Below are 18,854 nucleotides of genomic sequence, written 5' to 3' on the forward strand. Positions count from 1 at the left end.
AGTTGGGTACTTCTGATTCAGGGGAAGAAAAAAAAAATTACCAACAAAGGAATAATAATGAAAAAATTGAAACCAGGATTGCAACAACCACTTTTATTGTGAAATTTTACCCACAGACCATTTGTAAAAATATTTAATAGAACTGGTAGTTTGGACAGCTGTATGTGGGGGGCTGTTTGAGAAAACAAAGAAAGAAAAGACATTTCATCCTTCACCAATTACTATATGGTAGTAAAATGGTTATTTTGTAAGACAGTAGATCCCAGCGGAGCTTTAAGAAACCAGTGAGGAAAAGGTCAACCTGTGGTGAAGTGCCAGCCCAGAGTCTGGGGTAGTCTAAACATAAAACCTTACTTCCAGCTCACTTTTGAGATGTAACTGCCGGCAGGGTGATTAAGAAAAATAAGTTTTCCAGCTTCTCTACATCACATTAACTTGTCACCGGGCCCCTCAGATCTGCACACAGTGGTATAGCTGTTAAAGCTTAAGTCATGAGATTGTTATTCTCTGCCTTCCTTTCCAACTTATGGCTGTGGGGGGGCTCCAAACTTGGCGCTGAGCTTTGTGATGAGGGCCATGATTTTTGGGTTGTTCTGATACTTAGCAATGTTGGCTGGGTTCTGTGCCACATCCTGGAAGGCAACCATCACCTCAGGGTCCTGGAGTTAAAAGGAGACAAACAAGGCCACGGTGCTGCTCAGTCTTAAATGTGAAATACAAAAATCCGGATAAAACAGAGAGATCGCAGGAGTCTCTTGAAGCTAACGGTTAGGAATATCTGCTGGGTCCTGACAGCAAACATATGAGATGCAGCTGAGTTTGCTATGAGCCTCACTGCCTTAAGGGGACTCCCAACATCCTGCATCAGTTCCTTGATTGAGAGATGACAATGTGTCAGCGCTACTAAGCTACTGTGCCATTTGAGGATGCACTTGTGACGGGACAAGCAATGGTGGTTCAGGTGACAGAGGTGTGTGACCTGTTCTCAAGTGCTGGTGTCTGCTTGCAAAATTGAAGGGGGGAAAAAAAACTATTAATTTTTTTAGTAATATTGACACATTTATGCCAAAGACAATTTTTTGGGAAATTAGCAATAACAATTAGGTACATCTTTTTTTTAACTTGTGAATATGTTAAATAAGTTAATCACCCCGTGCTATTTCAAACAATATATAAACAAAGGTTGGTTAAATAAGACCTCAGTCTGGTCTCTTAATTGTCCTGACTATTACTCAATCGTACTTAAAACTTTGGCGCTTCTCAGCTTTTGAAGAGACCGTAAAATAAAATCAAGATGGATCACCTTCATGGCACTGAGTAGCTCAGGATCCTTCAGTAGGTCTCCAAGGCCTGGCATGCCAGGGGGGACTCCGCCTGGGAATCCAGCAGCACCTGCAGACAAACAAGGGTTTTTCCAGCTGCAATCACATCCAATAGCGGCACTACAGACATTTGCAGTGCATCGCTGTTCAACTGATGAAGGAATCCCTGGAAGGCTTACAGACAAAATAGGCATCAAGATTGTTGGGGATCGGCCCCGAAAGGAGCAAGTATTCAAGTTACCACAGGTTAGCGTCTATAGGCTCTTTCACAGGCCGTGGTTCTTTACCCTTAAAAACATGAATTGTGTATATTTGATATGCTTTTCTCCTACCTGGGAAGAATCCTCCCCCATCCCCAAATGGTCTGGCCTCCTCTTCCTGCTGAAAAAAAAAATTATCACTTGACGTATTTGTTTAAATATACCACTTTATTGTTAGAGGCTGCCCCCACTGGAAGAACCCGTTCCAACCCCAACAGTACTTTTTGTCAGGAACTACTTCAAGCTCTTGAGTTCAACCCGTTCGGACACTCACCCTCTGAGCCCGGGCCTGCTCTTCCCTGGCTTTCTTTATCCGCTCTTGTTTCTCCTTTATTTCTCTCTCCTCTCTTTTACGCTCATACTTGCGTCTGTGTTCCATGATTTTGTTGGCCTGAAAGACAAAGACAGAGTTTTGCTCTTCTGGACCTAAACAGTGAACTGTACCATTAGCAGGTGTTTGAGTTTTATATCTACAGATTCACATTTTCATTTATTAAAGATTATCAATACAGAGTCATTAGGTACTGATTATTCAGACCTTTTTCAGATAAGCAAATTGCTTTTTCAACAAATGGACAAAAAAAGGGAACATATCTTTAAACACTGGATCATGCAGGGTTTCACAGAATGTAATATTATGGTTTATGAAGTTAGTCAGGGACATCTATATTCTTCCAGTGGGTGAGTTCCATTAAATCACTTCTAAAATTAAGCTGTGGGATTTCTAATCTCTTACATGTTGACAATCACGTAGAGGAATTTGACAAAAATGAATGGAAAGATGGTTCTGTTAAAATTGAAAAATGTGTTGGATCATCTTCAAAAAGAAAGTTGCACTAAAACTTAAGCTAAATTTGTGAAATATTTATGACTTCAAAAAGATTTTAATCCCCTTTTCTTTTCGCAGTCTTTGAACAGTTACTACAAATAATTAATAGTCTGTAACTCAGTTTCATTCCCCTTGAAGTATGTTTGTTGACCAACTTTATATCTGGTGATGTAACATCTTTCTTCTAAGTATGTATTATTAACATAACTCTGTAATATGACAAAGATTTTATTCCTCCACCTTGGGTTGGACTTCCTTCAGCATTGCACTGGCATCCTCATCATAGTCCAGTTTGCAGGCAGTGGCCAGATCCTTAGCGGCCTCCTCCCAGTGGCCCAGCAGCCTGCAGACAGAACCCAGTTTGAAAAACAAGGACCAGGTTTGGCCTCTTTACTATTAGAACCCCCCTCCCCCTTCCAAAAAAAAAAATCCCCATGATAAAGTGTTCATTTAACACAGTGAGGTCATAGATGTAGTGGGATAGACAGATGGTGTGATGGGAGGCTGCTTCCACACTTGAGATAGCGAGGAGAAAAAAAAAAGCATTTTTCTGCCGCTTCATTTTATTCATTGTTGCTTTGCAGAAATAGATGTACCACTACTATGTCCTCATTTCTATCTACTGATAAAACAAAAGTGAGTCCAAGATCTTTTTCAACAACTGAACCCCATAACGCTTTATGGATGAGACATGCAGTTTTCCTATTTTGATGATGTCGTGTCATCAAAGATATCAGATATACCGTATATCAAATGTTAAGATGATAGATATAAGAGTTGGATCAAAATGCTTTAAAAATGTCAAAAAACAAAACTATACTTTATTAAGTCTGGGTTTATATTGCACTAGCAGGAGATTTTTTCGGTAAAGAAGACAACGTACTTGTGAGCTTTTCCCCTCCATTTGTATGGCTGTGCGGAGTCTGGGTTGATGCTGATGGCTCTGTCACAGTCTCTTATGGCTGCGTTGGGTTTCTGCATCTGAATGAAAACACTAGAACACACAGCCAGTTCAAACTCATACAGTAAATAGGAGGAATTATACGAGCAGCAATAATGTTTGAGTCTTTCAGAAAAAAGCGTGGATTCCCACCTTGCCCTCTTGGCGTACATAATGGCTGCACAAGGGTTCAGCTTAATGGCCTCGGTGAAAAGACCCAGGGCTTTTGGGAGATCTCCTTCGAGACACAAAAATGAAAAGAACTTTTCAATTTGTACAATGAACCTTTGCTTATCATCAAGGTGTTAAATGTCAAAAGTTGTTTATGGTCTGATCAATAGATATACCACCTTCCCCTAGAGCACCAATTGCTTCTGCCTTTTTCGTATTAGCCTGGTCCATCATCTCCTCGCTCACCTGCAGACAGGTGCAAAAATGAAACCAAATGTGTCTGAGCAGTTGATAGTTCTGATTTAAAAATGTAAATTCACTGGGTATTTTACCTCAATATTTTCAAATGCTCCCATTTCCTGGGGTTCATCGGTATCTGGTTCGATGACACCCTCTTTGTCAATATCTTAAAAAAAAAAAGAAATGAATGAATTAAAAAAAAAAAAATTGGTTGAAGTCAGGTTGGGACACGGTGTGTTGATGTCAGTTGTGGACATTTAGAGAACAAAATGTCCACTTGGTTTCACTCAGCAGGGGGAAAGCCTGGCTTCCAGTAACACGTGTCCTTGAACAAAAGACTTGCAGCGTTCTTAGCAAGGGCTACTGGTATTACATTTAGAAGTCTCAAAATGATTAGATCAATGTTTCCCAATTTTTTTGAGACATGGCACATATTTAACATTAGAATAATCACACAGCACACCACCAAATAACTATGTCAAAATCATTTTTAAAGATAAAGAATGAAACTGTAGCCTCAATATACTTAGTGTGAAATCTGGCCCTGTTCGGTTGAATACAAAGGTAATATTCTTATAGTCTGTGTTGTTATCTTAAAGTGAAGGGTGTTTAGTTTGGAGATGGTGTTTAAGTTTGCTTTGACATTGTTGGATAGCATTTCCCTGCACTACGGGCTTAATGGAGTCAGCTCGGTTGGTTCCCCAATAAAAGTGAATCCAAACACAATATAACTTTATACTGTCATTGCATTGTACACCTTTTTTACTTTATTCTGATCGCTACTCCATACTTGGGCCTTCATCTCACAGCACATTAGTGTGCCGTGGCACAGTGGTTGCGAAACACTGGATTAGATCTCCGTCAGGTATGCAGAGAAGGTGCATGTCAGGCTCCACACAACATGCACAAAATTGGAGAATGAATACTATTCATACAATGGTTAATTACTTGCTGTTCAAATTTTATTTGCTCTGTCAATACTTTTATCAAGTGCTCATGAACGATTCTATTTGCTGAAGTTTAGACACGGTACTCTTGATAAAAAAACATTACATCAGTGCCACGCCAACCTTAAACAGACAGTTAAAATGAAGATAATGAAGATAATGGCTGAAATGCAGCACATCTTTCCTGTCAAGTCACGTGTTTGGATTGCCAAACCCTTTGTTTCCAAAAACTTCACGGTGAATGCTCAACCAGGATTGTCGCATTCTCCGGTTCAGTAGTTTTCAGACTATTTTCCTTGTCTTTATATTCCACATCTGATTCATCGCTTTTTAATTGCAGAAGCACTCATTTTAATTAGTTTTTGACACAGTGCACATCTTATATAAATTGCCCTTTTTGTCAGGAGTTTTATGCTTCAAGCACTGGACCTTTTACAAAGTGCAGACAAAAAGAACAGATGTCTATTTATTGTAACAGGTCTGTTGTTGCAAAGATGAGCCATATTTCTGCATGTTTTAAGCTAATGAAGTACTTCCCTTCTCAAGCTGACTTGCAGCAGATTGATAGCTGATGCAGAGCTGCGCGTGTGTGTGTGTGTGTGTGTGTGTGTGTGTGTGTGTGTTTGTGTTGGGAGGTGCTCCCTACGTGTGTTGCTGCACTGCTGCCTTGAGTCTATTCCTTGGGGAAATAATCAAGCCTGCACTGCCATTAATTGATTCCTTTCTGTTTTCTGTTTAGTGTGTGAGATGAACAAACGTTACCTAAGTCACTCTCCTCGCTCTCGGAAGCCACTGGGGGCTCTGGCTGGGGGGGTGCAGCTGATTTGGGGGAAGGGCCACAAGGACAACCGCCCTTCAAGCAAGAGAGAATGTTAAGATTTATAATATTTGTTTGGCACATTATATAAAATTGTACAGGCAATTAGCAAATACACCGAAATCAATCAGCTTAAGCGTAAATAATAATATCGGTTTGTCACCTGGCACGAGCCCTTGGCTTTGGGTGGGGGAGGGATAGTGGCACCCATGCTGCAACCAAAAATGAAATCAAAATCTGATAATCAATTTTATCCATTTTCCACTGACAACCACAGTCAATTTGGCAATCACTGAGGGTGACTGGTTTGTCCCAAAAATGACCAACAACATCAAACTGTATTAAACTATGAAATTGCATACCAATGGAAATACAGACAGCATGTGTAAGATAAGGTATAACCATCTGATTTAATTGAGTACTTGAATATGGCAGGATTATGTCACTGAATATTCGTCAGAAAGTAAACAGATCGGACTGAGCGCTACATCTGTCACTAAATGATTTAGCAAATAAAATCTAAGCGGTTGCGACACAATTTTCCGATTGATTGTACTACACCTCTAATTACCATGTAGTATCTTAACAGACTTTTTTTTTACTCTGTCATACAGAGCTTCCCGAGAGCAACACGGTTAGTCTTAATCTCACTTCTCATGAACAGAAACTGAAAAGACTTCTCTACACCACATTTCCAGCAGCGCCCTCTCGAGAATTGGATGGCTACACAATGTTTAAGGCACATATTCTGGATATGTATCTGACATAACGCTCCTTCTACACACATTTGGAAATTGTTTAGCAGCTCTCAATGTCATCTTTTAATGAATCCTTTGTTTCTGAATCTGACAACGGGCGAAGATCTGATGATCGACTTCTTTCCTCCGTAGCTTATCATTCAACTGCAGATGAATTCTCTTGCCAGACGCCGACATGAGCTCAGCTTTTCGGTGTCAAGCTCCTCTAGCCCATCTGTCGAGGTCTGTCTGCACTCAGAGAGGCTGCTCGGTTTTCTAGGCGTCGCTGTTGCGTAAAAGAAACAACATTTGCAGAAACGTGGTCCAGTCCAGATTGTGGCCCTGGCCCAACTCTGCAGATCTACAGATTTTGACCCCCCCCTCCTCAATCAACTAAACACATGAACATACGCAGTCATTCATTGAAACTTGTTGGTCAGACTATGCTCGTGATAGACCTATCGAGATGTCGAGACTTTTTTCCTCTCAAATAATGATGAAATGCATAATAACCGCCCTGCATCCAGTCGCCGCATGGCAGACTTGCGGGGGGGGGGTCACAGGTGTTCGCCACTTGGCACTGACCTCTGCAGCCAGGTCCGGAAGAAGCCCATCTCGGGAAGGTGCAGAATCGCGGGATTTGACTCACACTGCTGTATAAAGCCCTTTAACTCCGACAATTTCCGTGAGTCCATGCTGTTTTGTAACGTCCAGCAACAAATGCGCTGTGCGGGAGAAGAAGAAAAAAAACAAAACAGGAAGTCAGATTCTGGCGCTGCTTTCACGCTAAAAATGTCGTTTCACTGTAGCATGCTAACATGCTAGGATTTAATGGTCGTCCGCAATAACTTGGTTTTACTCTGCAACACCGAACACACAAGCGGTCCAAATAGCGAGAAAATAAACTGGAACAAGTAATCAATATTACACGGTGAGTGAGTCAGAAGTTTCTAGAAATGTAAATCTGACGTGATGCTTGACGCATGTTACCGCTGTTTTGGTCGAGGTGGCTGCAATATGTTGCGCTGCGTCCACGGAGGGCAATTCAGATATGTTGTGACAAACCTCGTCACCTGAAATAAAACGCACCTAGTCGAAGATTCTCCCTTTCGACACCCGGAGGAGAAGCCGCAGTGGTGGGTTCTTACTGTCTCGGAGCAGCTTCACTGACGGAGGCGTTTCGGTCGGGATTTCTAATCAGGCAGCGCGGCGGACAGACACCCTTTCCCGGCCGTCATAACTCCAGGTTAAAAAAAAAAAAACCCAGGTCCGTCTATTTAAAAAAACAAAAACAAAAACAAAAAAAACTCCAGGTTCGTCTAAAAAAATAACAAAACAAAACCTCCAGGTCAGTCTAAAAAAAAACAAAACAAACAAACAAAAAGCCCTCGGTCTGTCCGTCAGGCCGCTTCCCGAACGTAGATAAATCTGGAACCCCGCTTTCCACTGTCGCCTGTATATAAATATATGTAAATATATATAAAAATAAAACACATTCTTGATACCGTATATACACATATGATCCTTATTTCAACTTAAGTGCAGTTTCTGATTAAGAATATTATACATTTTATTTGTTTCAAAATTTCAGCTCTAAAGCATTCTTTAATCAGTGCCAAAAAAATCTCATTCATTGTGGCAGACACTGAACTGCAGTCATTGCAAACATAAGAGAATGGTTCAAATATGTACAAGAGTATATAACAGCAGCAATAAGCTAAATATGTGTATGAACTGGGATTGACAGGTGTAACAAACAATAACATTAAACACTAAACTACGTTTGAATGTACATATTGGATATAACAATCGGTGATTGTTCAGCAGAAAGGAAAAAAACATTTCACAATAGCACGATGCTTCAATGACATGGAATATCAGCACTGGTGGTATATTGAGAAGTTTTCTGTATTTAACCTGGCAGTTGCATGCCTCAAACCTGTAATTGTAATTGGGAACTGTAATTTATTTCTTTCAAACATTTTGGAACCACAGTCTGTTTCTGAAGAAATTGAATGGAATATTCCTTTAATCGTCCCACAGTAGGGTGACTTTACCAAGGCATCCAGAGTGTGGGGCTCATGTGCTGTCATGGATGCCAGTCATTATTCATTATTCAAAATGCTTCGATGGGGTCAAGGGAGTATTCAAAGACAGCATTGGCCTTCTTTATCAATTTGTCCAGTCACTCCCTGTCAGGAGTTGAGATGCTGCTGCGTCTGCAGATCACACCCCTTAAAATGGCCGATTCTATCATATTATCATAGAAGTTCTTGAGGAGTGATTCCTGGGAATTACAGATTCATTGCCACATTAATCTCTTGACTTGAAACAACAGAACTACTGTAAGTAGCTTTTATAGTTTGTAACTCTGAAAATAAAATGTGCTTTGTAATTAAATATGTATCAGTTGAGTCATTATGAACATTATGCAGTTATTAAAATCGCGATGCCAACAGAAATTGTGGAATTTTATACATCGACAACATTTTTCATGTTTCAATGAAATTTTATGAGCCAAATTTTGAATGATTTGTACTAATTTAAGAATCGCTTTATCATCTTTTGGTTGTGGATGGCAAGAACCCAGGCCTCTTTCAGCATTGAAAACAGCACTCTCATTTGGTCTTCGGAGTGCTGTTGATAATCAGAATACAACAAGAATAATCATCCAGTCACTATTGTTTCCATTCATCAGTCACACAGTTTCATCTAAAACAAATCATTTATTACCATTGAGCATTGCAACTAGCCAGACAGGACTCTCTGGCTAGTCTGCCTCACATCACTGTCACACCATAAAGTATACCCGGCATAAAACACAGTTTTTTGTTGAATAGAAAAAAAAATTGTGTTGCACAACTCATCATTCATTGACTTCATATTTCACGTAGTGGTTAGCGGTTCAGCCTCACGGCAGGAAGGATCCTGGTTCGATTCTGACAAGGGGGACCTTTCTGTGTGGAGTTTGCATGTTCTCCGCGTGTCTGTATGGGTTTCATCCCACAGTTCAGAAAAAAATTGGTAAAATTGCACCGAATGACCAAGTGAGGGAATGTTGTCTGTCTTCATATGTGGCCCTGGGATTGCGTGGCGACCAGTCCAAGGGTGTACCAGGCCTCTTGCCTGATGACAGCTGTAAGGCTCCACCATCCCCCTGAGTGCAGGATAAGTGGTAGAAGATGGATGGATGCACTTTATCTTCTTTTTCTCCTTTCGGCTTTTCCTTTCAGGGGTCGCCACAGCGAACCAACCTTCTCCACGTCACCCTATTCTCTGTATCGTCCTCTCTCACACCAACTACCTTCATATCTATGAAGAACTGAATTACAAAAACAAAAGCATGGGGATTTTGCACTTATTAAAAACCGCCTATCCGTCTCGGTGGTCCTAAGGATAAACGGTCGAAAGATTGTTCACCAGCAGGGGCAGCAGACCACTCTGCACGAAATGAAACGTCGAAGAAGAGGGTTTGTTTCACTGGTATCAGACGCGTGGAGTGGAGGCCCACTTCCACTCCTATTCGTGTCATTGGAGTGACGCGTTCGTAACTCCGACTTTCCTAATTACGTAAGCACTTCAGCGGGTCTGTCTAATGACAAATAGGGCTGTCCGGGTTCATTTTTGCCTGTTTGCCCCTTTCCACACACGATGGATTCACCTAGCACCAAGGAAACAGAGTTGCAGTGTGTCTTGTGCTGCCAAGAAGTGGAAATCTTCGCCTTCGGGAAATGCGATCACCCCGTGTGTTACCGCTGCTCTACGAAGATGAGGGTCCTGTGCGAGCAGAAGTACTGCGCTGTCTGCCGGGAGGAACTCGACAAGGTACGCGATGATCCGCCACCGTGCCTCGGGGATCGCGGCTGGCCGGGCTAGGAACGCTAGCTTAGGCCGTATCGCCCCCAGAGTAACGTGGAAAAAGTCACCCGTACGTGAAATCATCACCGGGATTCGAGAGAAGTGATTACTAGCATCGCTAAAGTGAAACACCCCAACCGTTGGAGGATGTGAGGGTTTCCAAATGTCGACAGCTTAGCTTACATTAGCCGAGGCGTTGACATGAACTTAGATTTAAAGCTTAGCAGTTGAAATTTAACCAGTCGAAGCGACACCGGTGTTTGTAATTGTAACGTAATTATCTTTAAAAGCTGCCACCTCCGTTAAACCACGTCGCTTAAGCTCATTTAACCCCCCCAGCACTAGCTCTGGATGCTATTAGCAGGCTAGTGGTCGTTGTCACTCGGTTTCTTCGAGGATTTCAGCTCTTGACGCTAAGTCTCCGGCAAAAACGGACTTTAGCCAACTTGTCGTTCGAGGCGGACACTGCCCCACCAAGAAGAGGCTCACAACACAGCTCAAATGAAAATAAACTTTTGGGGGCAAAGTCCATTTTGACTTCCACCTTAGCTTGCGTGAGTGACAGCATACATTTGAAAATAGTAGTGAGCGTTCACCGGCTTTTGGTTTCTTTAGATAAGAACCTTCTTCACATTATATAATGGCCTCGTCAGAGAACACACGGATGGAACAAGGTGTTTCTCACACACACACACACACACACACACACACACACTTCTCTGCTCAGTCGGAATGTAAATGCTTAAAATCGGTTCGAAACTTCGTGAACGGGTGTGTTTGACAGAAGCTGCCCAAGCAGTCTCACCTTTCGTGTTTTGCTTTGGTGTCTAGGTTGTGTTCGTCAAGAGACCGCAGACCTTTGCTTCTCTGCCCCACCAGCAGTTTTCCTGTGAGAAGAAGCATGACATTTACTTTGGCGATGAGAGAATCTACGCCCAATACAGGTCAGCTGTGTTTTCATTATAAGCCCCCGGTGCAATGACATTGCTGGTGGTCTTAACGGGTTGCGGTTACTACAGGAAAGACATATTCAAGATAACTTTGACAAAGAAGCCCAATTTCTTCCTACACGCGCATTGATCAGTTTGTGACATGTGTTCTCCAGTTTATAAACAATACATCAAAGTGGAGCTTCTATGGATCATTTGTTATGTCAGTGAGTCTGGAAAAAACAACGACAAATGAATAATACTATTCAAACAGAATTTTTATCATGGTGCTTGCAATAGATTTGAAAAAGCACTTGAAAAAGGGCTTCAAAATTTTCCTGTTCTCCCATAATCATTCAATCATTTAATTTCATATAATTATATGATAAGAAGTAAGACTACAAGATGGTATAAGTGGAAAAGCTTTTCCAACATTCTTCTCTTAACGACAACCCTTTTCTGTGCTTAGTTTCCCTTGTTTTGCTCATTTTAGACCTGAGAATCTCCACCAAAGTAACTCCATTCATTGTGTCTCATGGATAAATTAGAGGCGAATCTTAAAAAACTCATGATGTGTACACTTGTTAAAGATCCTCAAAGCATCTCATTTTGAAATAGGAGCTGGCAAGGACATCGCGGCAAGATGTTGTGGTACATCACAGTACTCTCCCTAATTTACCGAACACTCAAAATTATATGCCTGCAACTGAGGCTGCAATGTGGTTGTATTTTCCTAACATTTAAACTACAGTACGGCATGGCTTATTGTTCAAGTGGCTTACATTGGATTTCTTCCTAGCAATCCCCCCCCTTTTGTTTTTCTTTGGTGATTCTTCCTGCTGGTTGATATCTGGGAGTGCATTATGTCATTTAAATCTAAATTGGTTTAGTGTCAATTCAAGTCAACATTTCAGATTTTTGTTTTTCCTTAAAATTGCCTAAATCCATACGGTTGTTGTATGTTAATGTTTGTGTGTATGTGTTTTCTTAGGCGTCTGCTGTTGCCAGAGTGCACTTGCTGCTCAGAGACAAAGGTGTTCTCCAGCTTTGAGGAGCTTGAGCAGCACATGAGAAAGCAGCATGAACTCTTCTGTTGCAAGCTCTGTAAAAAGCATCTCAAGGTACCATCTTTTTCACCTGATTGCCCGACCAGCTGCTAACAATGGGAAATGTTCAGTGTGTTAGAATCTCCAGAACAGAAAACTGTGTGACAGCTGTGATCTGAAGTTTGGATTTAGCATGATGCAAGCTATAGTGCATAGCTAGTAAGACAGTTATGTGCTCTCGTTCCTTGCATCGCGGCTAAGACAGCTATGCGCTCTCGTTCTGTTTTATAAGAGATGACGTTAATTAATGTTAAAAATGTCAAGTTTTGTGCCACATGAAGAAATATTCTCTGCATGTTTATTCATCTTAATCAATATGGTTTATTCTTATGTGGTTTAACAAGAAACATCGTGTATTTGCATTGTGTATTTAACATCGTGTATTTGCAAGTGTATTTGCAGTCCCTATGTCCTCTATTGTAAGTCGCTTTGGATAAACGTGTCTGCCAAATGTAATGTAATGTAAAAGAAAACTAGGTTTTGACAGTGTCTCTTTCTAACATGGAATTTACTCCACTTTTATTTTTTCAGCATTTTCACATGTATTCACTCTTAATAGATTCCCTCTTTTAATGACTACATTGCTTGTGTTATTGGACTATTGGATGTAAATGGCATATTAAGTGCTTCATAGTAAGGAGCTCAGAAGCTTGTAAAGTGAATACTTTTAAACAGCAGGTTAAATGTAACAACAACAATAACAAAATGGAGCTGTCTGATGTCATCAGTGTTTGAATCTCTATAGAATATGTTGTCTGTTCTCATGGGGGCATGACTGATAACAAGTGGGTGAGATTAGGATTATCCACTCGTAAGATGTTTGTTATTGGACTACATTGTCGTATTATAATCAGTGTTTTTTTAAGTTACCTTGACACCACCATTATTATCATATAATCTTGAGAGTAATCGATTTTGAGCAAACCCTCCGGGTAGAAATCATGAAATAAAATTGAGATACTCATACGAAAGCTCACAACGCTGGTAGCCCGAAGACCTTATGTTCCAACCCCCTCATCTTCCACCAGATCTTCTCCCATGAGCGGAAGTGGTACAACCGTAAAGAGCTTGCTCGTCACAGAGCCCATGGAGACCCTGATGACACCAGTCACCGAGGACACCCACTCTGCAAATTCTGTGATGACCGTTACCTTGACAATGATGAGCTGCTCAAACACTTAAGAAGGGACCATTTCTTTTGCCATTTCTGTGATGCAGATGGTTCCCAGGAATATTACAGGTGTGTGTGTGTGTCTGTAACACAGGCAGAAATTGAAGTAGGTCATCACATTCATTAGCTTTCCAATAGATTAAGGAATATCTGTCACATCTAATTCACGTTGTTTCAAAAACAAACAGAAGGAAACCACAACCTTTTAAACTGTATTTTTGGCCCAACAGTGATTACCAGTACTTAAGTGAGCACTTCAGAGAGAGTCACTATCTGTGTGAAGAGGGTCGCTGCGGCACCGAGAAGTTCACCCACGCATTTCGCACAGAGATCGACTACAAGGCTCACAAGGCTGCCGCACACAGCAAGAACAGGGCGGAGGCTCGACAGAACCGGCAAATTGACCTGCAATTCAACTATGCTCCGAGACAGCAGAGAAGAAATGACGGTTCATAAGCCTGATGTTAACTCATGTATCTGTAGTTTGCTGGCGGTGGTTTTGATGAAAAACTGTGTCTTTCCCCAGGTCTCGTGTCAGGTGAGGATTATGAGGAGGTGCGTCAGAACCGCACAGGAAGAGGAAGACCACAGAGAGAGGCGCAAAAGAGCTGGAGGTACTCCCGGTGAGTCAGTGCATCAAACAAGGATGTTGATTTTTTGGTTGACACAAGGGACGTTCCATAGTTTTTAAGCTCAACCAGTAACCTTATGTTTAACCACACTGTTCTGTGTGACACTTTTCCACCATCCTGTTGTCTTTTTGACATCTCGGTATATCAGCATTTTTCATTGAAACGTCCGATGGACATGCTTGAACTTTTGAAAATAACCCTTCAAACTTGCAGAACAATGTCATCACTCTAACCAATTATAGTATGGTGTAACAGTTCAGTATTAATGATTGTAGCAGCTGTAATCAAATTCCAGTCAGTCGTCGTGTAGTTGTATGCCATATTAAAGTCCAACGTGAACTTGTCCATGCAGAGACGAAGAGGACCGGGAGGTGGCAGCTGCTATGAGGGCCTCCATGGCAATGCGAAGACAAGAGGAGCGAGGTGCTTTGCAGGAGAGGAGTGCTCCCAAGCACTCAAGAGAGGAGAGACCTGAGAGAGCAGAGCAAGAGGAGCCCAGGCACTGGACTGGGCACAAACCTCCAGGTGACAAATTATGACTGTACTTATCCAGTCATTTGATGAAAGAGGAGCCATCTAGGAAGGTTTGGGTTACACACCTTTCTCTACTAGTTTCATGTGTCACCGTCTAAATAGTATTCTAGTGATGATAAATTGTAGGGGTCAGCTCAGCATTGTAGATTCTCAGTAGTCCTTGAATTATTAGTTCCCTTTACATAGCAGTTTTTTGAATATATTTGGTGACCCTTTGGTTCACAGTGAGGACCATGAAGAGCAAAAACCCAAGGGATGAAGAAGATGACTTCCCAGCATTAGGAGCCACAGCTGCCGCAACCACGTAATTCACACACAAACTGAAGTGTTCAGTAGAAATTCTGGCCTCTGTGTTTTTGATACTCCCTTTACTACTTTATCCCTTTTGTTCCAGCTTTTCCATTTTTTTTTGTAACTACAGCTCAGTGGAAAACATGTGCTAAGATGTAATTGAACAGCAGTGACCTCCGGTGGTTCTGCAGGAGTAGTGCGAGGGGGGTTGCAATGAATGGGGATCTAAACCACATGAAACATCAGAACTGAAAAACTTAACAATATTCTTCAGACGGGTTTTTCTTTCGCCAGTGCGCATTTGTTTCTCACCATTAAGTTCTGGGTGAACAGCTATGGTATGAACAAACTGTGTTTTGATGTCGGGCACCATGGCAGTCAGTCCTAATTCCTCCTCAGACTGCAATATAATTGGGTGCCTGAAAATGATCATCAGTGATGACACCAGTGCCACCCTTGAGGAAAAATAAACTTTGAAATTTCCTATATAAAGTATTTGCATTGAATGGGGATTCAGCAGCTACATGAACTTGCTCCTCATGGCAAACAGTCAACACTAGATGTTGGCACTCAGTAGGTGACACAATAAGGACGCCCCTCCTCAAAGTGTTGTTTTGTGTACCTGCAGGGTGAAGCCAGCTCCTCCAACTGTAACAGCAGCCCATGCTGCTCTGAAGGAAGATGACTTCCCAAGTCTCTCAGTTGTCAGTGTGGCGTCCCCCATGACCCCGGCCTACTCTGCCCAGCCCAAGAAGTCTTCCTCTTTTCAAGAAGAGGATTTTCCTGCTCTCGTGTCCAAAATCCAACCCAACAAAGTTTCAGCACGCACCAATTCAGCATGGTCAAGCCACACTGCTCCAGCCCGACCCCCCACCAACCCCAATCCCTCCTCCAGACCTCCCCCTCCACTCTCCTCTGCGTCCTCTGGTCCTCAGCTCCTCTCCTCCTCGACTTCATCATCTTCAAGAAGAAAAAAGAAGGTTGGGGAGACTGGGAAAGCCGCCTCTAACCGGTCCCCTCCTTCCTCAGATGATGAAGGTGGAGGAATGACACAGCAAGAGTTCCGCTCGGTGCCCACCATGTTAGATATCTCCTCCCTTCTCACTGTGAAAGGAGGCAACAACAAATCTTCACCTGTGACGACCAGCCTTCCAAGTGCAGCTGTAAACACAGATATCTCTACCTCAAAAGCCAACAAGAAGAAAAAACAGCAGAAGAACAGCGGGACTCTCTCAACGTCTGTGTCCTCAGTGTCAGGGCCAAGCACTCAGAACACCGTCTCAGTGGAAACAGCAGCACAGAAGGAGAACGTTCCTGAGAAAACCAGGACCAAAACCCCTGCCGTCGCTCCAGCAGCAACAGTGAAAAGCGCAGTGGCGAACGGATTCCCCGAGAAACCTACACCAACCAAAAAAGAGGCGATTGTTCCACCTGCACACCTGAACTCAGAACCTGTTCTTGAACAGGAGGAAGAGTTTCCTGCCCTCATGACCAAGAAACCACCACCAGGTACCGCACAGCGTACATTGTATCTTTTCAGTGTCACAAATGTTAACAGTGAAAGCTTCAACGAAATGCCACCTGCAACAAAAAAACTCATCCTCGTCTTTGGTAACAAAAGATCTGGCCAGCCCTTTAGAGATGAAAGTCCCCTTGGTCCCCACACACACCGTGGTCCCCCCACACTTTTTCTTGAGGGGGAACCAGAAATCTGTTCTTCAACATTGTACCATGATGGGACTTACTCTCAGGTTCTGTGGTTCATGTTGGTGTCTCACAATTTGTATCTCAGGTTTCAAGAGCTCTTTCCCCCTGAAGACCACAGCTCCTGCTTCCTCTAGCGCCATGCCCCCGCCTCCGCCTGGTCTTGGACTATCTGCCACTAAACCTCCACCAGGCTTCACCGGAATCCCCCTCAACAGCAACGTTGTGGATCCTGCTTCCCCCGCATTCAACCCGTAAGGCACACGCAGCTAGAATTAACCATGACCCGGAGGACAGAGATCCTCCATAGACATATTACATTGGTAATCAGTCTACTACCGGCAACGCTGCAAAATTGGTTATTGGAAAAACTACAGGTGGTTCAGTGCCGGTGAAAAGTAGGAGTTTCTTTGGATGTGGGTATCTCAAAACAACCTTGGGCTTTTCAACCAGCCCTAGACTAATATTAAATGTCTGTCTTTCTTTTGTTTTTGTAAACCTCCTCAGCCCTGTGAAGGTGCAGAGCAGCGGTTACTTGGAGCCGGAGGACTATAATCAGAGGAACCGCGAGCTGATCCAGTCCATTAGAAAGTATCTACACAACGACGAGCCCAAGTTCAATCAGTTCAAACTCTACTCTGCACAGTTCAGACAGGTATTGTGCCTAAAATTATTCACAGTGCAATTACAAGTTGTCTTGGAGGGGAAAAAAACACAACTCTGCAGTCAATGGCTTGAGATTTGCTGAGGTGTTTATTTGATGACATCATTTCCTCCTCAGGGAATTATATCAGCAGTAGAGTATCACTGCAGCTGCAAGAACCTGCTGGGGGATGACTTCAACCGCATTTTCAATGAGCTGTTGGTGCTGCTGCCAGATCCGTTGAAGCAGCAGGAACTCCTGACCGCTCACGGCGACTGCAAGGCCCTGGAGAAACAGTCAGGGGCTGTGGGAGGAACAAAAAACAGGAACAAGAAGAGCGTGTGGCAGACCCCCGCCACCACGGCAAACACTAACACTGCAGCTGAGCTGGACTGCCAGGTATGTCCCACGTGCAGACAGGTACTGGCCCCCAAAGACTTCAACTCCCACAAGACAATGCACGTCAGGGAGAGCGAGGAGTTTCCCTCCCTGCAGTCCATTAGCCGCATCATCAGCTAGCCTCTGGCTCCTCCCCAATTTGGCCCTGGTAGTTCTTGGGCAAAGGTTCTGTTGCCCCTGCAGCCTCTACGGCAGTAGCCAGTCTGGATATGACAACCAGCTCCCCCTGGTCCAGAGGAGGGCCAGGCCTGGTGACAATTAATTAAAAATTGTTTTACGTGCCGATGCCTTTACATTGAAATGTTTTGTGTGGAAGGTTTTACAGTTAAGACAGGGCGGTTCCCGCTGGTGCAGGCATTGGCAGCTTCGAACTTGAAGTGTTATTTTATTTAAGAGGAGGAGAGACGAGCTAAGGCTTTACTTGAAGAGTGCGTTGCTCCGTAAATCAAGAATTCACCTGATTTTCATCCTTTTACTTTGCTCTGTGCTTTCACTTGAACAGAAGATGACTTTTTGTTTTTGTTAGCATCAGATGTACAAATCCCCGGTGGGGCTTCTGGATGAAATAACAAAATAAATTCAAATCTGTTCACATTTGCACCTTTTGAGCACTATATTTATTTGAAGTGTAGCCGTTCACTCGCATTTCATTGATGAAATGAACAGAGCAGAATTTGGAAGCAAATCTAAAAGAAACTGCCCGAGGTGTTGTGGAGCAGACCAGCATCAGGAACAGAGACCGATCATAATTAGAACAAATATTTCACATGATTTTTTTTTTTTTTTTTTTTTTCGGTGTTAACCTTCTCCAGGCAGATGTTGCAGATTTGCGACAGCCAAATATCAGATTTTTCCTGCAACTACAACTTAATTTGAGCCTGAGAGGGTTAACCATGTTTTTTTAATAGTCTTTAAAATCTGGTGCATGCAGTGATTTAAATACAAACCATGTCAGACAAGGTCTGTAATTCTTCTAATGAAGGATGATTAACATTAACAGGAATGAATGTTGTTTTTTTTTCTCCATATTCCAGTGAAACATTGTCTCTACCTGTTGACTCATTGGTAAATTGAGCAAGTCCACAGAGGTGTCAACATTTTCTTGTATGTATCTTGTATGATTTATGGTTAAAACTTGCGCTGCGCTCATCAGAAAAGACTCTAGCCTCCACAGATTCCTGAGGAGACTGATGGGAAAGAAAAAAAAACAGCTTTAAAACCTGGATATTCTAACCTTTGGGACTATTAATGTTTAAAAAAAATTCCATTGTCCTCAAAATAAGAGTAACCATTAGAATATTTCATATTATCAAAGTCAAGTCAT

General features: G+C 42.5%; 2 protein-coding genes across 5 annotated transcripts; one reads left to right on the top strand and one right to left on the bottom strand.

Moving 5' to 3' along the window:
- Positions 1–78: 78 nt before the first annotated feature.
- st13 (ST13 Hsp70 interacting protein) lies at positions 79–7,493 on the bottom strand. Of its 4 annotated transcripts, none has more exons than XM_086170443.1 (13): positions 7,353–7,493; positions 6,849–6,988; positions 5,690–5,738; positions 5,472–5,562; positions 3,855–3,928; positions 3,702–3,768; positions 3,505–3,589; positions 3,295–3,405; positions 2,652–2,754; positions 1,857–1,973; positions 1,655–1,700; positions 1,304–1,392; positions 79–659 (listed from the first exon to the last, which is right to left on the bottom strand). In XM_086170443.1, exons 2-13 carry the CDS (start codon positions 6,956–6,958, stop codon positions 525–527), a joined length of 1,077 nt encoding a protein of 358 aa, XP_086026569.1. In that variant the 5' UTR covers positions 6,959–6,988; positions 7,353–7,493; the 3' UTR covers positions 79–524. The 4 variants fall into 4 exon arrangements, with proteins under 4 accessions (XP_086026569.1, XP_086026565.1, XP_086026568.1 ...); XM_086170439.1 differs by having other exon boundaries at positions 1,655–1,703; XM_086170442.1 differs by having other exon boundaries at positions 1,655–1,703; positions 7,412–7,431.
- A 2,304-nt stretch (positions 7,494–9,797) lies between these two features.
- znf598 (zinc finger protein 598) lies at positions 9,798–18,121 on the top strand. The gene is made up of 12 exons (XM_086170218.1): positions 9,798–10,088; positions 10,953–11,065; positions 12,042–12,171; positions 13,185–13,396; positions 13,558–13,775; positions 13,854–13,950; positions 14,312–14,484; positions 14,719–14,797; positions 15,413–16,293; positions 16,577–16,742; positions 16,996–17,143; positions 17,270–18,121. Exons 1-12 carry the CDS (start codon positions 9,915–9,917, stop codon positions 17,648–17,650), a joined length of 2,772 nt encoding a protein of 923 aa, XP_086026344.1. The 5' UTR covers positions 9,798–9,914; the 3' UTR covers positions 17,651–18,121.
- The last annotated feature ends 733 nt before the right edge of the window (positions 18,122–18,854 follow it).

Source organism: Fistularia commersonii, chromosome 23 (assembly GCF_037954325.1).
Source record: "Fistularia commersonii isolate RoL2024-O1a breed Wild chromosome 23, RoL_Fcom_v1.0, whole genome shotgun sequence".
Taxonomy (NCBI): Eukaryota; Metazoa; Chordata; class Actinopteri; order Syngnathiformes; family Fistulariidae; genus Fistularia; species Fistularia commersonii.